This window comes from Coenobita brevimanus, chromosome 103 (genome assembly GCF_032717465.1).
Source record: "Coenobita brevimanus isolate Jiangsu-jjx chromosome 103, ASM3271746v2, whole genome shotgun sequence".
In the NCBI taxonomy this organism is placed as follows: Eukaryota; Metazoa; Arthropoda; class Malacostraca; order Decapoda; family Coenobitidae; genus Coenobita; species Coenobita brevimanus.
The window spans coordinates 2,194,544-2,212,828 of NC_137056.1; the positions used below are offsets into that span (position 1 = coordinate 2,194,544).

The 18,285-nt window shown below is 39.1% G+C and overlaps 2 protein-coding genes across 2 annotated transcripts; one reads left to right on the forward strand and one right to left on the reverse strand.

Annotated features, from left to right (window-relative positions):
- Nucleotides 1-3,021: 3,021 nt before the first annotated feature.
- Nucleotides 3,022-7,688, reverse strand: LOC145415603 (selenoprotein K-like). The gene is made up of 4 exons (XM_080284827.1): nt 7,615-7,688; nt 5,849-5,933; nt 5,226-5,306; nt 3,022-4,405 (listed from the first exon to the last, which is right to left on the reverse strand). Exons 1-4 carry the CDS (start codon nt 7,631-7,633, stop codon nt 4,318-4,320), a joined length of 273 nt encoding a protein of 90 aa, XP_080140953.1. The 5' UTR covers nt 7,634-7,688; the 3' UTR covers nt 3,022-4,317.
- A 439-nt stretch (nt 7,689-8,127) lies between these two features.
- Tom40 (Translocase of outer membrane 40) lies at nt 8,128-18,285 on the forward strand. Its single transcript, XM_080285003.1, has 6 exons — nt 8,128-8,391; nt 13,603-13,717; nt 14,087-14,234; nt 14,887-15,124; nt 16,012-16,191; nt 16,819-18,285. The coding sequence occupies exons 1-6, from the start codon at nt 8,232-8,234 to the stop codon at nt 16,956-16,958; spliced, it is 981 nt and encodes a 326-aa protein (XP_080141129.1). The 5' UTR covers nt 8,128-8,231; the 3' UTR covers nt 16,959-18,285.

Sequence of the window (18,285 nt, forward strand, 5' to 3'; positions counted from 1 at the left end):
AAGTGGAAGATTAAAAAGGTGTGACATGTGTAAGGTCAGGTGTGGGTTGATATGCAACCAAAGAGTACCTGAACACTTTCCATCTCTACATTTTGAATCACTGAACATATCATTACAAATAAATCTCCAGTAACTTTTCATGATGTTTTCTAATACATCATGAAGAACAAACTTTACACAACACATGAAATATGCTTTCTATATGAAAACACATGCCTTTGGAAAAAACACGAACAGCAACAAAGCTCACTACGAGACCAATGATTAGGCCTACTTGGTTGGAGATACTTTTTTGATCAAATATAAATCGACAATTTTACGCAAATGAAAAATAAAAAATTACTGCCTGCAATAGAATAAATCACATATGTAATAGAACACAGTACATCCCTACAGAAGAAGAAGAACTAAAGGAAGAAATAATGTTGTGTGCATCATGTGAAGGCTAATGCAATACAACTTAGAACAATTATCATGTTTGTTAACTGGCTGGTAATACAAAATATACCTTCCACCAACCCATAAATAGCAAAAGATACATTAGGCACTGAGTTCGGTTGCACAAATTCTTTATACTATGATCAGCACACCTAATGGCTGCTTTCGTCACTGCAATATACAGATAAAGGTACGGTCCATCTCAGTTTCACATTTACAGACAGCATTCATGATTCGAGCAATGCCTTTAAATCCAGAACATTTATTTGTAGTTAAATTCTATATCAATATCATCTGTTATGAACTTCATCCAGTCAAAGACAGACAAACATAGCACTGCTACACTAAATGAAACTTGAGGCCTGTCTGTAAGTACAAAAAGGAAGAGAACTCTGCATCATTAATCCCTTCAGTACAAAGACTCACTTTATTATTCTATTTCAAACACCAGACAGTTTGACTTACAGGGAAGCATTTGGCAATGAAGGAGTTGATGAGGACTGACTGTAACCCCTACTCTAACAAGGGTCTCTTATATGCTGAATAAAATAATATGAAGACAGGAAGAATAACCTATAAAATGGCATCATTGTACTGAATGAGTTAATGATTGCTTTGTAAAATCTCAATGATATTTCAACACTGAAGCTTTTGCATGTTCAGTATTATCAAAATCTGTTTTCCCTCATAATAAATGATGTCTGGTAAAAAGCAACACTCTTATTAAAATACTGTAATTTAACAAACTCACTGAAACATTAAATAAGCTTATTCCATATTGTAACTGCTTATTGTCCTGATCTGTAAGGGCAGAAGAACTCTGAGTATATAACTTTACACTGTACATGAACTCAACTAACTCAAAATTCTTTTAGTCCTTGGTGGCACTGCACAATGGAAAGTGTCATTATTTGGTATGGGACTTTCAGATCAAATCAGTAAAGCCATAACCACATTTCCCTTATTAATATTATCAAACACCACAATTGGTGCACATTTAAGTAACCCCTTGATTCCAGTGACATGCCATTTACTTTATTCGTAAATACTTCCAAACAAATTTATTCAGATTAAGATACAGTACTGTACTGTGTTTTCAAACTCTGAAGTTAGACCCTTCAAAAATCCATTTACTAGTAGAGATTTGTCCTAATTAAGCTGTGTAGTAGCAGCAAGAATTCACCAACAAAATACATCATCAGACTGAGAAGGTCAAACACCATACAAATTTATTCAGCTGACTAATTTGGGTGGAAGATGAATGGATGGAGGTAATCGGATATCATTCACCTTTTCAATACAAGGAATTTTTAAAAATCATTCTTCATTACATATTTTACTGAGCCAGGTAAGCTTACTAGGACTAAAGGGGTTGAAATGATCTCCAATAAACACTACAGTACAATGACTTCCTCTGGCTATTTTTGGTTACCACCAGATTCTATTAATTTTGGGAAAAAACATGAAATGAAGGGGTTGAATGCAGTGCAACATTAATAAGTGCAAGAAAAACTTAAACAGGATATATCACTGTGCTGCATAAAATATGGTTCAATCACTAAAGATCCATGGAAAACTTTGCAATACAATTATGACAGTTGATACAAGTGGCTTAGGATTAAAGAAACACAAGACAAATAAGCAGCTGAAGGTTGTGGACTTTATCTAACTTAAGCCATCTGACTTTAGCAATGGGGAAAAAAAAAAAAAATGATATTGGGGTTATTATAGTCATCATCATCCTTACCCAATTTCCCACCAACAAATGAGATGAACAGGCCCAGCAAAAATACAGTAAACTCTCAATTATCCATCGTCGCAATATCCGGCACTGCAGGCTTGGCACTATTAAGGCAATACCTGGTGCTGAAACAAGACACAACTGGCAGTTCTATGCAATATCCGGTGTTAAGGTGTATCAACTGGCTTCTAAATGTTAGCCAACTGGCACTGTAGTACTATATTACTGTACTGTGTCATTACAGTACTTTATGTTTAATTTTCATCTTTTACTCATGAGAAAGTTTTTAAGATAGAAGTTTGAGATGGATAGGTATGCAATATCCGGCTCAATGCCGAATACTAAGTTGATGGGGGAGTACTATGCAACCAGCGCTTTGCTTTAACCAGCGTAGGGTTTGGCTGAATTAAGCCGGATAAATGAGAGTTCATTGTACAGTAGCTATACTGGAATCAGCAAATGAAACCCTGACTATTTCAGAACTGGATCTGGCATATTAACTGCTTCAATCAAAATAGTCTCATGAGTTCATAGATGCAAATAACAACCTTTTTAATAAATATACATATTACTGTAAGCACTGAACTTCAATTCATCATCATCCAAACCTTTTATTCTCACTTAAAAAGATGGGGAGGTTTTGAAAATATCACCTATTTTCACTAACCCTCTTAATCAAAATATATCCTTTCATTTATAGACACACTGCTGTAGCTTTGAAAATCTTGCATAAAATGAAAACCGGTAAAAAAAAAAAAAAAAAAAAAATATATATATATATATATATATATATATATATATATATATATATATATATATATATTTTACTGAATGTTCCTTAAGGTTCGTATGGAAAAGATAAATCTGTTGATATCCATCTTGAAAGGTACAGAATTCTACTTGTCTGCTTCTACCTAATGGCACTTTCTACACGTAATTACACTGAATCTTTACTGGTTGGCACAATCAATAGTGTGTCTACATTGTCTACTGACACTACAAGTACTGTGGCTTCTACTGCACACTGTCTAATAATGATCTGATAAGCAACCATTTGTAATGTGTCAAATATATGACAGTCTTGTGTCTCTAATAGTTGGATGAATGGTGCAAAATAATATCAATTCCTCTATTACCCCTTTGAGAGGCACAGGAGCCCAAATCAAGGACTCTGTAGTCCAGAACATTTCCAAGTAGTTGACCAACCTACACTTCTGGTGGCATTACATAAGAAAAAACCTCCAGTTCCTCTTGAGATTCAGTCTGATGCACAAAGCACATGGCTGACTGGTGCCTCAGACTAATCACCTTTGCCAAATATCACACCAAACTGACAATTAACAGACTGGTCTGCATACTGTTCCCTCAAAGCTTGGGTACCGGTGGGATAGTTCCATCTACTGGTGTGAACAGTGCAGATATTTTGGGGGCTTAGTCAACTACCGGTAACGAATCAATCATGTAATCAATGGGTATTTTTAAAAAGGCAGATACCATAAAGCAAGAAAAAAAAAAAAGTTATGGGAAGTACAAAATATGCAGTTCATTGGTAATGCTCACTGAACCTATCCTGAAATATACAAGAACTAGTGCATTAGATGGACCACCCAGTATGTTGAGAACATCACAATGAAAGGACTTTCATTTACAATCATTCACATAAACACTAACACACAAACTTTGGTTAACTATGTCTAATATACATAAGTATACAGTTAATACATCAGCTCTGGAGTCATCAGCACCACCCACTCACACAAAGGTGATTTACTGGGCAACACGTCACGAGTATGTCAACAACAGCTTTGAAATTCTGCAGTGAGTGAGTTACACAAATTAGGTTCAATGACAAGATATGGAAATGTTGAAATAGGACAATTAGGTGGCATGTATGGCAGCTAGGCCACAGGGAATGGGTTGCTGAGCCTATGAGAGGTGGGGGGGGGGGGGAATACAATAATTTAAGTGAACTCTACATTTTTCATTCTGTACGTCTAGGTATAGTAGTACACATGAAATAACCACCCACTCATATCCAAATACAGACATTTCAAAACCATTCTCAACACATCCAAGAGCCAACATATTAATGATTCCTCAGCTCATAAAGGAAACAAATGGCTGAGGGCTTAGCGTCCTCATCCACCACCTGCGAAGGGAGGTGGACTCGCTCCGCCTGCCCTGTGTAACCTGCCCATCCTCCTCGGGGGCGGCCCAGGGGGGTTGCTGTGTAATGTGATGGGGAATCAGTTTGGGCTACAATACTTCTACATGATAATATGCTCATCTTTCTAAATTATCTACATATACACAAAGTGAAACAATAAAGTTATTTTCTACATTCAATATGGGTTGATATAACTACAGAACTAAATGTATTTTATCACAGGCTATGTATTATTTGCTAAGACTTAAACATTACTGTATTGTTAGTTACTACCGTTAATGAAGATACAACTGAGCAGTCTGAATGCTACGTAACCTGACCTAATAAAAGACGAGAAGTACATGAGAACAAAGTAGCCTGACAACAGTTGTCTTGGCAATCTCTTATTCTCAGGAGGAAATATGGCACTGGAAATCATAGCTGCTTCTTCTGAGAAGCAATAACCTTTCTCTCCTGCAAGATCCCATCAACAAGTCATAAGAACATCCTTGCTAATACCATGATGCCTATCCTGACCGAGACAGTCCTGCCGTGTATTCAGTATGGGTGACAGGTATTAGTGCTCAAGTGGTGACAGGAAGGACTGTGTGACACAAGAGGGCTGCTGGGCCTTAAGGAGTGGACTAAAAAAAATTATTACTCTTATCCCCCTCCCCCTTTACCAATCCAATTCCCTTCTCTCTCTGCCCACTTCTCCCTTCCCCACCATCCCCTCCCCTCACCCTCAAACCTATTTACAGCTACACTTCCCTTCTAAAGTCTATGCTGAAAGCTGGACACATCAAAAAAATTAAATACACAAATAATAACTAATGTTTGCTCTACTGGATGGAGAGGCAAAGTAAATATGGAATTGTTACTAGTACTATATAATCTTACCTTCCACTGCCTGATGATCCATAACTGCTTTCATATCCATCGCCTCTCCTGGTCAGCCTGGGATTAATCAATGTCTGGAAACTAAAGACAAAAGAAGTGGTCATTAGAAAACAATACAGGAAGACCCTGCATTACCTCACTTACCAGTAACCCCCTTTTTTTATTCCTCAAATCTCCAAGCAACTGTACTGAGCTATAAACTTGTTAAACAGCCACAAACTAATCACCTTCCGGCAGGAAACTCAGCTACATATAAACAAAGTCACAGCTCAGAGTTGCACAATATTACAGTATGAATGACTTATTACATGGCCTATCTGAGATTCTTTAATAAGTCTCTAGCTCTTGTTTGGAAGATTTTACAAGTCACTGGTTTTAGCAATTAGTTAGGCAGTTTCAATATGAGTGTCATTTACTTTCTTTCTGAATAACAGATCTAATAATTACCAACAAATGTATTATTAAACATGCACTTTCTTATGATGAAGGACTGGGTTGTTTTATACTGTATTAGAAAATATAACCAACCATGAATAAAGGCACCAAAAGCAATAATTCTTGATGGAATATAACCACATTTAATGAAAACTAATACAGCACAGAGGAAATTTTAGTCAACTTACAAGAGTACAACAAAGTTGATGGGGGCCCAAAAGAGCTCCAACAAGTATGCCAGGGACCATTTTCTCTGACTCCCGATGGTGCCGTCTGTTGGGAACAAAAGTAACCCATAAGTTTCTTTTTCATGCTGTACATATGGTCAAAAAATATTAATAAATGGAACAGGACTGACTTAAAAAAGGGGAACAATTAACTGATCTGACAGAATTAGTAATAGTAATACACCTGTAATAATGACAATAATAATACACCTGTAATATATTAATATTAATAATAATAATAATAATAATAATAATAATAATACCAGGTAATAATAAAATAATAATGATAATAATAATAATAATAATAATAATAATAATACATGTAATACAAATAAACTACAACAAACACTAATATAAGTCAGTATGCAGCAACCATGAAGTGCTATTGCAAAGGCCATGCCATTACTGTGCTTCATTTTTCGTTTTCGTTTTTATAGGCTCCAACATGCTTGCATGCATCGGACTTGGTCACCTAATGGCTGCTCGATCTATGGCAGCCTCCCTGTTCAGTCCCTTTACCCTGAGGTCACACTTAATGACCTCGTCCCACGTCTTTCTTGGTCTACCCCTCGCAATCCCACCCCCACTATTAACACTTCTCACCTTCTGCACCCAATTATCATCCCCCATCCTCTCCACATGCCCAAACCATCTCAATCTACCTCTCCTCATCACAACACCAATACACTCCAGTCCCATCCTACTTCTCAACTCTTCCATCATAAACTCAGATCCCCCAGGCTTTGCACGCTGGGACGCACTGCACATCCACCTGATCAGTCATTTCTGTACGTTTGAGTCTGAGAATATCCTCTTCCTTTACTGCCCATGTCTCATTACCCTACAGCAACACACTCCTAACACATGCTGCATACAAAGACCCCTTAGCACGTAGGGAGAGTCCTTTCAATGTCAGGAGTGACAACAGCTCCCTGAACTTCTTCCAACCACTTCTCACCCTAGCCACAATGCTATTTCCAGCCCCATCTTGAATAAAAACTGACCTGACCTAAACGTAGACCCTTCAGCATATCAACATCCTTTATGTTTCATCTTGGCATGGCCTGACAACCTTATTATGCTTAACTTTAAGGGACAATCTCGTCGTGCAAGGATTTCTTTTCTCTGTTGATTTTATTTAGCTTAGGAGAGATCTCTTGTGAAAGGAATTGATAGTCTTCATTAACTACAATACATACATCTTTCCTATCAGTTACACAGCATAAAACTATCAGGAAGTAACCTACCGTAGTGAGAATTAGTGAAAAAAATAAAATACTGTAACTGGTATTTAATCAGGAAAGGAACTTTTAGGGATAATTCTGGGCAATCACTGGGTGAGCTTGAACAGCCTTATGTAAATACCTGTATTATAAAACCCAAACCTAATAAGACCTAATCTGTATGAGAAAGCCACAAACTACAATTTTTCGTTATGGTCAGGGTTGAAGGATGCCAAGGTTAGGACTCACGTGTGGCTTCCAAAATTAGATTCTGTTACACTTGAGTACATATGGTTAAATATGACTGAGGTACAAGTATTAATCTTAATAATTACTAAATATAAAAAGCCAGGAGCACTGACAAGGTTCTCGCCAAAAAGTATAACGGAAGTATTTTATCTTCAGTCATTAAACCCTTCTGCGATTATTCATCATCTTAAAATTAGCAATTCGACATCAGAATGTCTTCAACTTTATCATTATTTCCTTATAATATCAGCTTACCAGACGCGACGTATGGCATGATGGTAAGTTTTGTATATTACTCGAGACCAATCTGCCAAAACTTTGGGTCACGTTTACATGACGAACAGTTCAGCATTAGATAGCCTGGGGCAGGGACAGCCAGTAAGAGCCTAGGTATACATGAGTCCTTTGTTCTGATTGGTGAGTTTGATACCGTCTCTGAACTTTCATTATTTACAAGGTATATTAGAGACAGGTCATTTAAAACGTTTCATTGTCAATTAAGAATGAGAAATATAGCAAAATGTACCAAGGGCTGATGGAGACTCAAAACTGACCTATTAACGAAATACACGTGTTTAAAAATGTTCATGTGAACCGGAGAATTCCTTCAGTCATACCAATAAGTTAAGAAATTTAGGCCTCTTTTGGAACAAAGATAGGTATATATGCAGTCTTTGGTATCCATTGAAAGCATTGAGAGGAAAAAGAATAATAAAAGATGATAAGCAAGAAATTCTCCTTGGAACTACAAGTATTGCCAAGCAGGGGTGTCAGGCAAACCGAATCGTCTGCAGACACGGCGTGCGGAGTGAGTGGCCCTGACTTGACCCCTATACCCCAGTTTCCCTGTTCCTCGAGCACAACAGACCACCATGGGTAACATACAAGCAGCGGGACCCGTGACACTTACGCCACCACCCCCACAGCCGGTTTCCCCCACAGCATCAACCGCAGGAGAGAAGAAAACTGGGGGTGAGGCCGCCAGCGACAGTAACCCGGGCACCATGGAAGAAATACATAAGAAGTGCAAAGGTATATTTTAATGGTTTTAGAATGGTTTGTGTAATAGGGATGAGTATCTAGTGCGTTGAGAGGATGGCATTTTGCAGCATGTCGAATTTGAGTAGATATATACATATATATATATTTTTTTTTCGAGAGTGGAATAAGTGAAGTGTGTGTGTTTTCTTATCTCATGAGGAGATAAACTAGAGGATCATAGGTACACAGGTCCTGTGGCTGTGCCAAGTTGAATATCATGCTCTGTCACCTTAGCTTGATCTAATCCATTTTCTCCATTTCTCTTTTAAATTTCTAAGTTCTTTTGCTGTGAGAGGTAGTGAGAATGATCAAGAGTTGGATTCACAGGCTTATTAATCTGTTCCAAGAGTTGTCTAAGTTTCCATGAGTACTAAAAGATGAGAGCATCAAATGAGGATTAAATTGAGGTCAAGGTCAAAGTCAGGTCTACTTGAGGATGTTTGTAGTCCTGTGGTGTTCCAGCATGTTGGGCCGTGTCTTACCACTGGGGTCATATTCTGAAGTTATTTGGCAGATCTCATAACACCACTTTGTCTGATTTATTCTTCTCATTGCACCTCAGTATCTTGTTATTTATTGGTGCAAACTTTGTCATTAAGATGATGATGTAAGTAATGTACAAGAGAATGTTAGGTATGACAAGGGAAATAACTTGTGAAGAAAGAAGTGCAGTGAAGCCTACTGTACAGTTTTGAGAACGAGCAGCCAAGCAATACGTGAAAACCTTGAAGACGTGATGCTGTAATCCAAGGGGTTATCACAAACTTAACGCCTGCTTGTCACCCTGCCCTTTGCCATCAGACTGCCGTTGAACTCACACCAGCCACACCCATACACCTCTTCATCTCATCCATGTTACATCTTAGCAATGAAGCACTTACACATTAATTGCTATTGCAGCTTAGTGTCAAGAGCTGGTGTGTCATAATAGGTCTCATTAGCTTTATACGGCAGTCTCCCATTTAGTTTGACGATCCATAACCTGGATGCCTTGATCTGGCTGTATTAAACCATTTTGTGAACATTTTCCCATTTTATCCAGATGAAATGCTTGTGTGCTTGCAGAAATTATTGCTGTGCGAACATTTTCGCCAGTAGCTGAGTGATGCCACACTGTCTGGCTGGATAGTTCACCCAGCATCCTGTGTGGCGACCGTAGAGCGAGCATCTACTTTTGAACAGTTGTTATGGCGGTGCACGTGGTGGCTTTTGTGGTTGTTCCCTACTTCCTTCAGGCCTTGCATATATATGCAGTATATATATATATATATATATATATATATATATATGTGTGTGTGTGTGTGTGTGTGTGTCTTATTTTGTATTTGTGAAGTGCACATTGAATGCCTTAGGCTCTGCCTGCAAGGGATATCCAGTCTTACTTTCATCATAGAAAAAGTGTTGATGGAATGATGCTATTTCTCAATGTTCTCGCGAAACAAGATGAATACTACTTAAACATAGATGTCTCCTTGGAGGCAACAAACCCTGGCCACTTCTTTCACGATGGTACTGAGTGCCCACAGAGATGTAAGGACCCAGCCATAGGGTGCCTACATCTGAAGAGCACTCACTCACCTTAGCTCTTGGCAACAGGTACACAAAGAAATCGAATGTTCTGCACACGTATTGGCTAATCAACAATGGCTTCTCTACTAAGGGCATCAGTTGACAAACATGGAAAATAATTGATAGCTGGTACAGCAAGAATAATGACAGAAACCATAAGAAGGAAGATGACATCAACCTTTACTACAGAGCCACCTTCTCAGCAGCCTACAAGGAAGAAGAGAGAATTATAAAACAAATAGTGACGCGAAATGCGAAGCCATTAAACCCCAAAGAGCTTTACCCTGGTAATACTGTATACAACATGAGTAAAAAGACCAGTTGCTACTAAGGAACAGCTCCTGCCAGGAGAGAGACATACTTCAGAGGTCGCATGTTCTTTACAGGTTTACTTGTCAACGAGGAAATTGCGAAGCCTTCCCCTCTGCCTATGTGGGCATGACAACCATGAAATTGTCTCAACGCCTGAGTTACCCCCTACAACTGGAGCACCTAAAAACCACTTTAAACAGGAACACGAAATTGTCGTTATAAGGAAAATATTGGAAGAAAATACTGAAACTTTAACTACCAGTATATGTGAGGATGTAAGACGCCTCTCCTTACAAAAAGCACTGTACGGTACGGTATTTAAAAGAACCACACCCCGAACTCAGTTTATTAGTGGAAATTCTCCAAGTCCTCTCAGTGGGCCACACCCTAGTTATATCAACCAATGAGGATCGAGTAAATGCAGGTGTCTGATCCAGGACACCCACTTCACCTGCTCAGTGCATTCTCATCTCATTCACAGAGGAAGAAACATCTGTCTACCAAGGCTACTGAAGAAGGGTTAAGGGACCTGAAATCACACTCTAGCAAGAAATGAAATGGATGGAACAGTCTATGGTGAAATCATACACAACCTACCAGACGAGACTAAGGCACTCCTGAGGTTCACAGAAAATATACTGAACAAAATGTGCAATGTAGAGCTTGCAATCACTTTCAATGAAGTATATATTTATATATATATATATATATATATATATATATATATATATACATTATATATTTTGCCAGATGCCCTAGTCCCGTAAGGGGTGGCCACAAACAAATTGCCTCCATGTCTCCCTGTCTCCCTCCATTTCACTGCTTTGCTCCCAGCTCACATTCCCCTATCTCATATATATATATATATATATACATATATATATATATCTCCGGTATCTATATATAATATTTAAAGCCAAATACTTCAGTCCTGGAGGTAGTGATCACACTCACTTTGCCTGCCTGTCACTCTGTCCATCGGCATCAGACTGCCCTCCCTCTAGCTCACACCATCTACAATTTTATGCATCTATTCCTCATCCTTAGTTTTCCCTTCCCTCACCTCAGTCATACAGTCTCTTAGTTAATTTCTCATTCTGTGCACTGAGGAGCAGAAATGGACATGAGCAATTTGCATTCCACATCTTTAGAATAATAGATAAACAATTAGGGCAACAGTGGCAACCCAGAAATGTGAGAGGAAGAGGTAAGTAGGTAGGTGGGTAACAGGTGGAGGGGTTAAGCCTGTAATTATGTAGGGTTGGGTGGAACAGGTTACACACACTTGGTCTGTGGAAAGTGTTAAGAGGCCTATGTAATGTAGTGCACTGATTGGCCATAATCATTTTGTAACCTTGATACATATTTGCATATGAATATATTTGGGACTACTCTGTGTTCCTTCTGTATCCTCAGTTTGCTTTTGTCAGGAACTGGGGCATAAGAGTAGGGGAGTGCTGCGTCTGGCTCTAGTGAGCAACATACTCTGGGTCCATCTAAGTGTAAACTAGTTATTGTGGGTATGAACATGTCCTTTGTGTGAAAATACTGTACAGGTGGTAGACATCAGTGTACAGTACAGTTGTGGTCTCTGTTTTAGTGCAGTAATTTATGGTATACGGTATATCATATCCATACAAAACATACAGTACAGTACTTGTTTCCCATGTGGTATGATATGTCAGTTTGAAGTGTAATGTGCAAGGTATAGCTCATTAACACTGACCATATGCATTTGTCATGTTTCCACTGCTGCCTTCATAGTGCACAAGCACACACAGCCACACACATTCAGTATTACAGATGCATATCACTGACATAAGCATGCCACACATGGCTGGCCATCAATCAGGCCATCTACTTACCAAGGCCATTGATGGTTGGTAAACACACATGAGGATATCCACTTGTTTTTATGCAAGGTGCTGGTGTGTTTTAATATCTACCATACCTTATTGTACGGTACACTAGACTGTGTTGGTATATAAGAAATTTTAGGTAGAAAATTGTAACAAATATTCTATTGCTACATGTGTAATTTTAGTGTTCTAATATGGATTCCATGGGACAAAATAGTACTGTACTGTGATGTACGGTAAGGTGCTGGAGAGAGACACTTTCCTATAGTATCATTTGATGATAGTATAGCCTAACTAGAAAGTACGCAGAGAGCACATACCTCTGCCAATGCCACTGTCATTAAAAAGGATCCATGTCCACTCCAAAATTTAATAAATTTTTTCTTGGTCCATAGCCCACGTTTCCTCAAAATTTCATCGAAATTCATTGAGAACGTTTGGAGATATTGTGTGGGATACTCTGGATCCAGATCCACCCCCAAATTTAATTATGTCTTCCTTGGCCCATGGCGCACCCTTCCTCCTAATTTCATCAAAATCCATTCATAACTTTTTGAGATATCCTGCTAACAGACGGACAGACAAGCAAACCGACAAACAACCCCCTCCCCCCAAAAAAATAGCATAACTTCCTTGGCTGAGATAACCAGGCATTTCTGCCACCCTTAGCATGTGCACATGAACCCAGTGGACTGCAGGTTGAAACTGCCCTTCTGCTATCCACCATTCCCAACAGGAAAATGTTGAATTGCAGGGCAGCTTAAGATTGCAGTCCACTGAGTCCATGTTCACATGAGCTAGATGTCATAGCAGTAGCAGCAACATTTATCTATGCTAACAGTGTGTGAATGTCAGACAGGAAAATTCTGTTAGAGTGTTAGATATGTACTGTACAGTATTGATTAACCCTCCTTCTCATGGCTTAGAGAACACACTATCGACCAAAGGGTACAGTATTATGCTTGATCCCACCCAGGGACCATTGGTTACAGGGGTATGTGGGTGCAGTGTTCTGTAGGCCTATACCTCAACAGAGTGGTGCTGGAGAAGTATGCATTCACGTGGAGTCACTGATATAAGCGGGTAGTTCCATCATATGGTCGTACAAATGTCCTTATCTCCCTCCTTCCCAGTCCCCCAAAAGGAGGATGGTGAACTGGAGAATAAGCATTATAGCCTGCAGTCCATTGGGTTCACATTTTAGATGAACCTGGGGCTACAGCTATTAAGTCATCTAAATTTGGGCAGCATCATTAGTTTCCCAAGAGAGATGGACTTGGTATAAAGCTACATCAGACTGCGGCATTTCCAGTTTTGTTCGTGAGAAATCCTAGCATTCAGTGTATTAGTATATGGTGTCATTTTATTGTTTATGGGTAATACAGTATGTTAGTAGCATTGTAACATCTTTTAGTCCCGAAACATAATTATAATTCACTTGTCTGTTTTATTTATTTCTCAGATGTGTATCCTGTCATTTTTGAAGGAGGTAAATTTATGCTGAACAAGGGGCTCAGTAACCACTTCCAGGTCTCTCATACCATCAACTTCTCCACGACACAGGCTCCAGGTTACAGGTGGGTTGCCTTCATTATCATCCTAGTCCTGATTCCCACTGATAATTCATATGAGTATGATAAAGAAATAGGAAATAATGCAATAGAATGCCAACAGTGTGCCAGTCGTAATCATCACCATGACCTTCTTCCCCTACGCCCAGAGATGTGGTGAGGCAGGGTCCAAAATGCATTTTGAGAATTATGTAATCAACAGTTTGCCCAGTGACATTGGCCACACACCCATTCAATCATCACTCAGGCCTTTCATACCATACAGACTTAAATTACTGGGACAGAAAGACATCCACATTCCCAACCATTTGACTCTGTACCAGCCTGAATTTAGTTGTGAATAAAAAATGACTCAAATGCCTTCACTACTTTCAGATTTGGGGCTACTTATGTGGGTAATCAGCAAGTGTCCCCCACCGAGGCATATCCGGTGTTACTCGGTGATACTGACCCGTCTGGTAACCTTAATGCCAACATCATACATCAACTCACTCCAAATCTAAGAGCTAAATTTGTGGCACAGGTTAGTGATTGGGTGTTTGTGTTATGTATGTGTTGTTTGTCTTTGTAGGGGGGATGCACTGGATAAACTATTTGGAATACTGTATTACATCTTAACTATTCAGTATATGGCCAGATGTTTTTATTGCGTTTATGCCCATCACAATATCAGTGTATTAGTCTTGCTGAAGAGTGATTAATGTGGCTAGTTATCAAGCTTGTAGCCTTGGCACATTCTTATGTTACGTAGTTGTGTGGAGTAATTGGAATGCATCGAATCCATTGTCATGGTTATTGTATGATGGGAATTTCCTCATAGTGAGTAAAACATATGGGATGATCCATAGTAAGATGCATAAGCTATCAGATGTCATTTAAGGGTTAAAACTTGGGGATGGTATGGCTGATGTTTTCAATGGACTGGGAGCTTAACCAATGCAAAAACTGGGTAATTACTTCTCAAAAGGCACTGGAAACTGCTGGAAGAAACAGATGTTTAAGTTAGCTTGGAATTTTGTTTCCATGTCACTGAATGTTTCCTGTTTGAGTGATTATTGTGCGTCTGGTTTCCAAGAGCGTAGTCACATCATTCAAGCAACTCGTACTCCTAGGATCAGTGGTAGCCAGCCATCTACCATCTGCAGTATGATGAAGATTTTGTGTTTTTGTTACAGATTCAGAGCAGAAAATGGCAAGCATCACAGTTGACACTAGACTGGCGTGGATCGGACTACACTACTTCACTGACACTGGGCAACATAGACATTATCAATGGCTCTGGTGTCGCGGTGGCTCACTATCTTCAGCAGGTGACCAAAAATCTTGACCTGGGCACAGAACTGGCCTACCAGTATGGCCCAGGGGTGCCAGGTGGACAGATAGCCCTGCACTCTGTTGCTGGTAGATACTCAGGTAAGTGTCTTTGAGTGAATTTCTTTGAATCTTTCAGCCTAGATCTTTCATAATACAGTATTTTTTTTATGAATTTACTGAATGCACATAAAGCCACTCAGGGATGAGTGAGGCTGGTCACTCTAATCATAAATGTCTGGACCAGCTTGCCTAGCCCTGGGCTTCAACACTCGTGATGGGGCAAAGTAGGGTTGGATGATGGGTGGATGAATGACTTTGGAAATTTTTTGTGGCCTGTCTCATGGAGCCAGGATTTCAAGGGCAAACTATGGCTGTATGGATGTTGCTACTCCTCACCCTGCTGTAGGGTGGGAAAGGAGGTCTGAATGATGATGATGATGACTTTGGATCATTCATTTTGTTTCTTGATTTATGTAGAATTTTAAAATATAGTACCGGTATATCTATACCAGTGTATGTACTGTGCTGTTACTTATAATTAAAGTTTTTTTTTTAGCTTATCATAAGTTGTGACTGGAGGAGGTAATTACTACTTAGGAAAAAGTTTTCTCTCTCATTGTTTCAGGTGAGCCAAATCAATGAATTGTTCCTGGGATAGAGAAATCAGGTTTGTTGCTTTTTTCCTTATACTGTATTGGACTGATTTTCATGTTATCATCATCATCATCATCCAGACCTCCTTTCCTGCCCTAGGGCAGGGCGAGGAGTAGCAATGTCCAGACAGTCCAAATTTGCCCAGTCCAATGGGCCACACTTCTATTCACTCACCATTCAAGCCACCGGAATCCTGGCTCTATCCGATACTCCAAAAACATTCACCACGTTCTGTAGCTTCACATAAGTACACATGACGTACCTTGGTAAACATTGGTTTGTGAAGTTGTTTATATTCTCTGTGGTGGACTGACAGTTTTATTTTTCCTCAGCTGATAACTATACGGCGTCATGTACGTTGGGGGACACCGGTGTTCATCTGTGCTATTTTCGCAAAGCCACAGAGCACCTGCAGTTTGGAGTGGAGCTGGAGACTAGTTTACGGATGCAGGAGTCTGTTGCATCCATTGCGTATCAACTAGAAATTCCAAAGGCCAACACCGTATTCAGAGGTAATGTATTGTTTACTTTGATCTTTCCTTAGGTTTAAGCTAATTGTAGGAGTCTGGGGTGTCCATCACATATTCCAGAAGCCAAAGGTAATGTTCTGTTGACCTAGGACTACCTTTAGGTGTGAAACTTTAGATTGGGAGTCCGTTGTATCCATTGTACATTGGCTAGAAATTCCAGAGGCCAACACCATGTTTAGAGGTAACATTTTGTTTATTGTGAATTTTGTCTGGGTTTGAAACTGTAGATTGGAGTGTGAACAGTATTTCTCTGCTTGAATTCACAGAAGTCTCTGTTGAACTTCTGCGAGAATGAAATGGAATGATTGGTAAAGAAGATCTAGACCATGGGTTTAATATTGTTTTAAGTTATTGTTGTGATGAAAATGTGTTTAGGAATTTTAACCATTATAGTTGCTGGTGGAGATTTAATTTTATGTGAATTGAGGGTAGCTAATGGAAATATCTATATAAAGCCAGATGTCTTAATCCCAGAGGGGGTGGACATAAATAAATTGGCTTCATATCACTTTGGTCTCTCATTATGCTGCTCCCCATCCGACCATCCCACCCTCAGTCATATACCTCTTCTCCTCATCCCTCCACTGTCAAATTCACCCCTCTTTACAGGAACCATGGATTCTAATTGGACAGTGGGTGCAGTAATGGAGAAGAAACTTATGCCGCTGCCCTTCACCCTGGCGCTCTCTGCTGCAATAAACCACCCAAAGAACCAGTTTAAGCTAGGGTGTGGCTTTATAGTAGGCTAATTGTCTCCACACACCAAAAGAAAACTGTCTCTTCACATCTGTGAGTTTGTCTTCATCCCACTCCCTTTCTTGTGAATCCCCATTGTCTCCCACATTTCACCATCATGAATAAATGAACCACAATGTCTTAAGAAAATGACAACATTGTCAGTTGTACACCAATATCCATAATCTTTACGGAGGATAATGGTGTATGTGTAATATTATGGTAGTAATTGCCATAATTCTCATTTATATTGCTGAGAATTGCAGCCTGAACAAGTACCATGTACTTATTGAATCAGCACATATACAGAATAGAGATCACCACAAGACCAGATAGTTTATTCAGTTGTACAGGATGGTCTGTAAATTGTGCCCCTCTATCTTGTGTGTAGTTGGGCTGTCTCAGTCTGCTGATGTGAGGCTGCTTCGTGAATTACTAATCAACCACGCAGTCAATGGACGTAAAGTAACAGATGCTTTAAAAGACGAAGAGGGTTACAAGCAGTAAAGAAAGGCGCAAGGTAGTCACTGGTAATGTGGACTAAGCCATCCCTCCAACGCACTAGTTGAGATGTGCAGTATATGGAGCACTTAGCATGTGCCGAGTTGCCCACAGTGTAAAGGGTTGGCAGATTTGAAATCTATGAAATCATTCCTGGAGATTTAAAAAATATTGTGTCCTTTGCACTGTTTGTTTGGTGCTGTTAAATATGTATTCCATATATATTTTTACCCAGACAGAACTACAGAGCTCACCAGTATGTGCATTGACTATAACATCTTGCTGTTATGCTTCAAGGATAACTATTGTTCTAATATTTTTTTTTAGTTAATTGAGCACTTTGATAACGACAGATATTGCAATGTTATACTGGTAAATGTATGAAGAGAAAGGAGGTAGATCACCTGCCTTCCAGAATAACTGCTCTGGTAATGTGTGTTGACTGCAGTAGCATTTGCAGTTTGATAAACTTGTAGTCTATGTAAAAAATTGCTAATTGTTTCAAAACCTGATTTGAATAATTTGTAACACTTGTTTGAATTAATATTAGTTTTTAAATGTATATTTTTGTGCCACTAAGAAAAATAATTGTGGCAGCCTCTAATTATAGGAAACTATTAGAGAATGAGTTAACAGAAGTGCCATCTCACATTCACAGTTGTAAACAGTCAATAATAGTCCATCAGCTTGATCTCCTTAGTAACATTGAAAGTTCTGTTCTTCCACAGGAACAAGAAAACTCCAATATTTATGTATTATGGATGCTCCTTTGACCCACAGCTTATGGTACCTCAGACATGTAGATATTGTTGAAGTGTTTTTAATATAAATGTATAATAG

Coding starts and splice junctions, on each gene's coding strand:
- LOC145415603 (XM_080284827.1), bottom strand. Junction 5,307..5,848: donor ATCAACTTTGTTGTACTCTT/GTAAGTTGACTA, acceptor TTTTGTCTTTAG/TTTCCAGACATTGATTAATC. Junction 4,406..5,225: donor GGATCATCAGGCAGTGGAAG/GTAAGATTATAT, acceptor CACATTACACAG/CAACCCCCCTGGGCCGCCCC.
- Tom40 (XM_080285003.1), top strand. CDS start 8,232: ATGGGTAACATACAAGCAGCGGGACCCGTGACACTTACGCCACCACCC. Junction 8,392..13,602: donor AATACATAAGAAGTGCAAAG/GTATATTTTAAT, acceptor TTTATTTCTCAG/ATGTGTATCCTGTCATTTTT. Junction 13,718..14,086: donor ACACAGGCTCCAGGTTACAG/GTGGGTTGCCTT, acceptor CACTACTTTCAG/ATTTGGGGCTACTTATGTGG.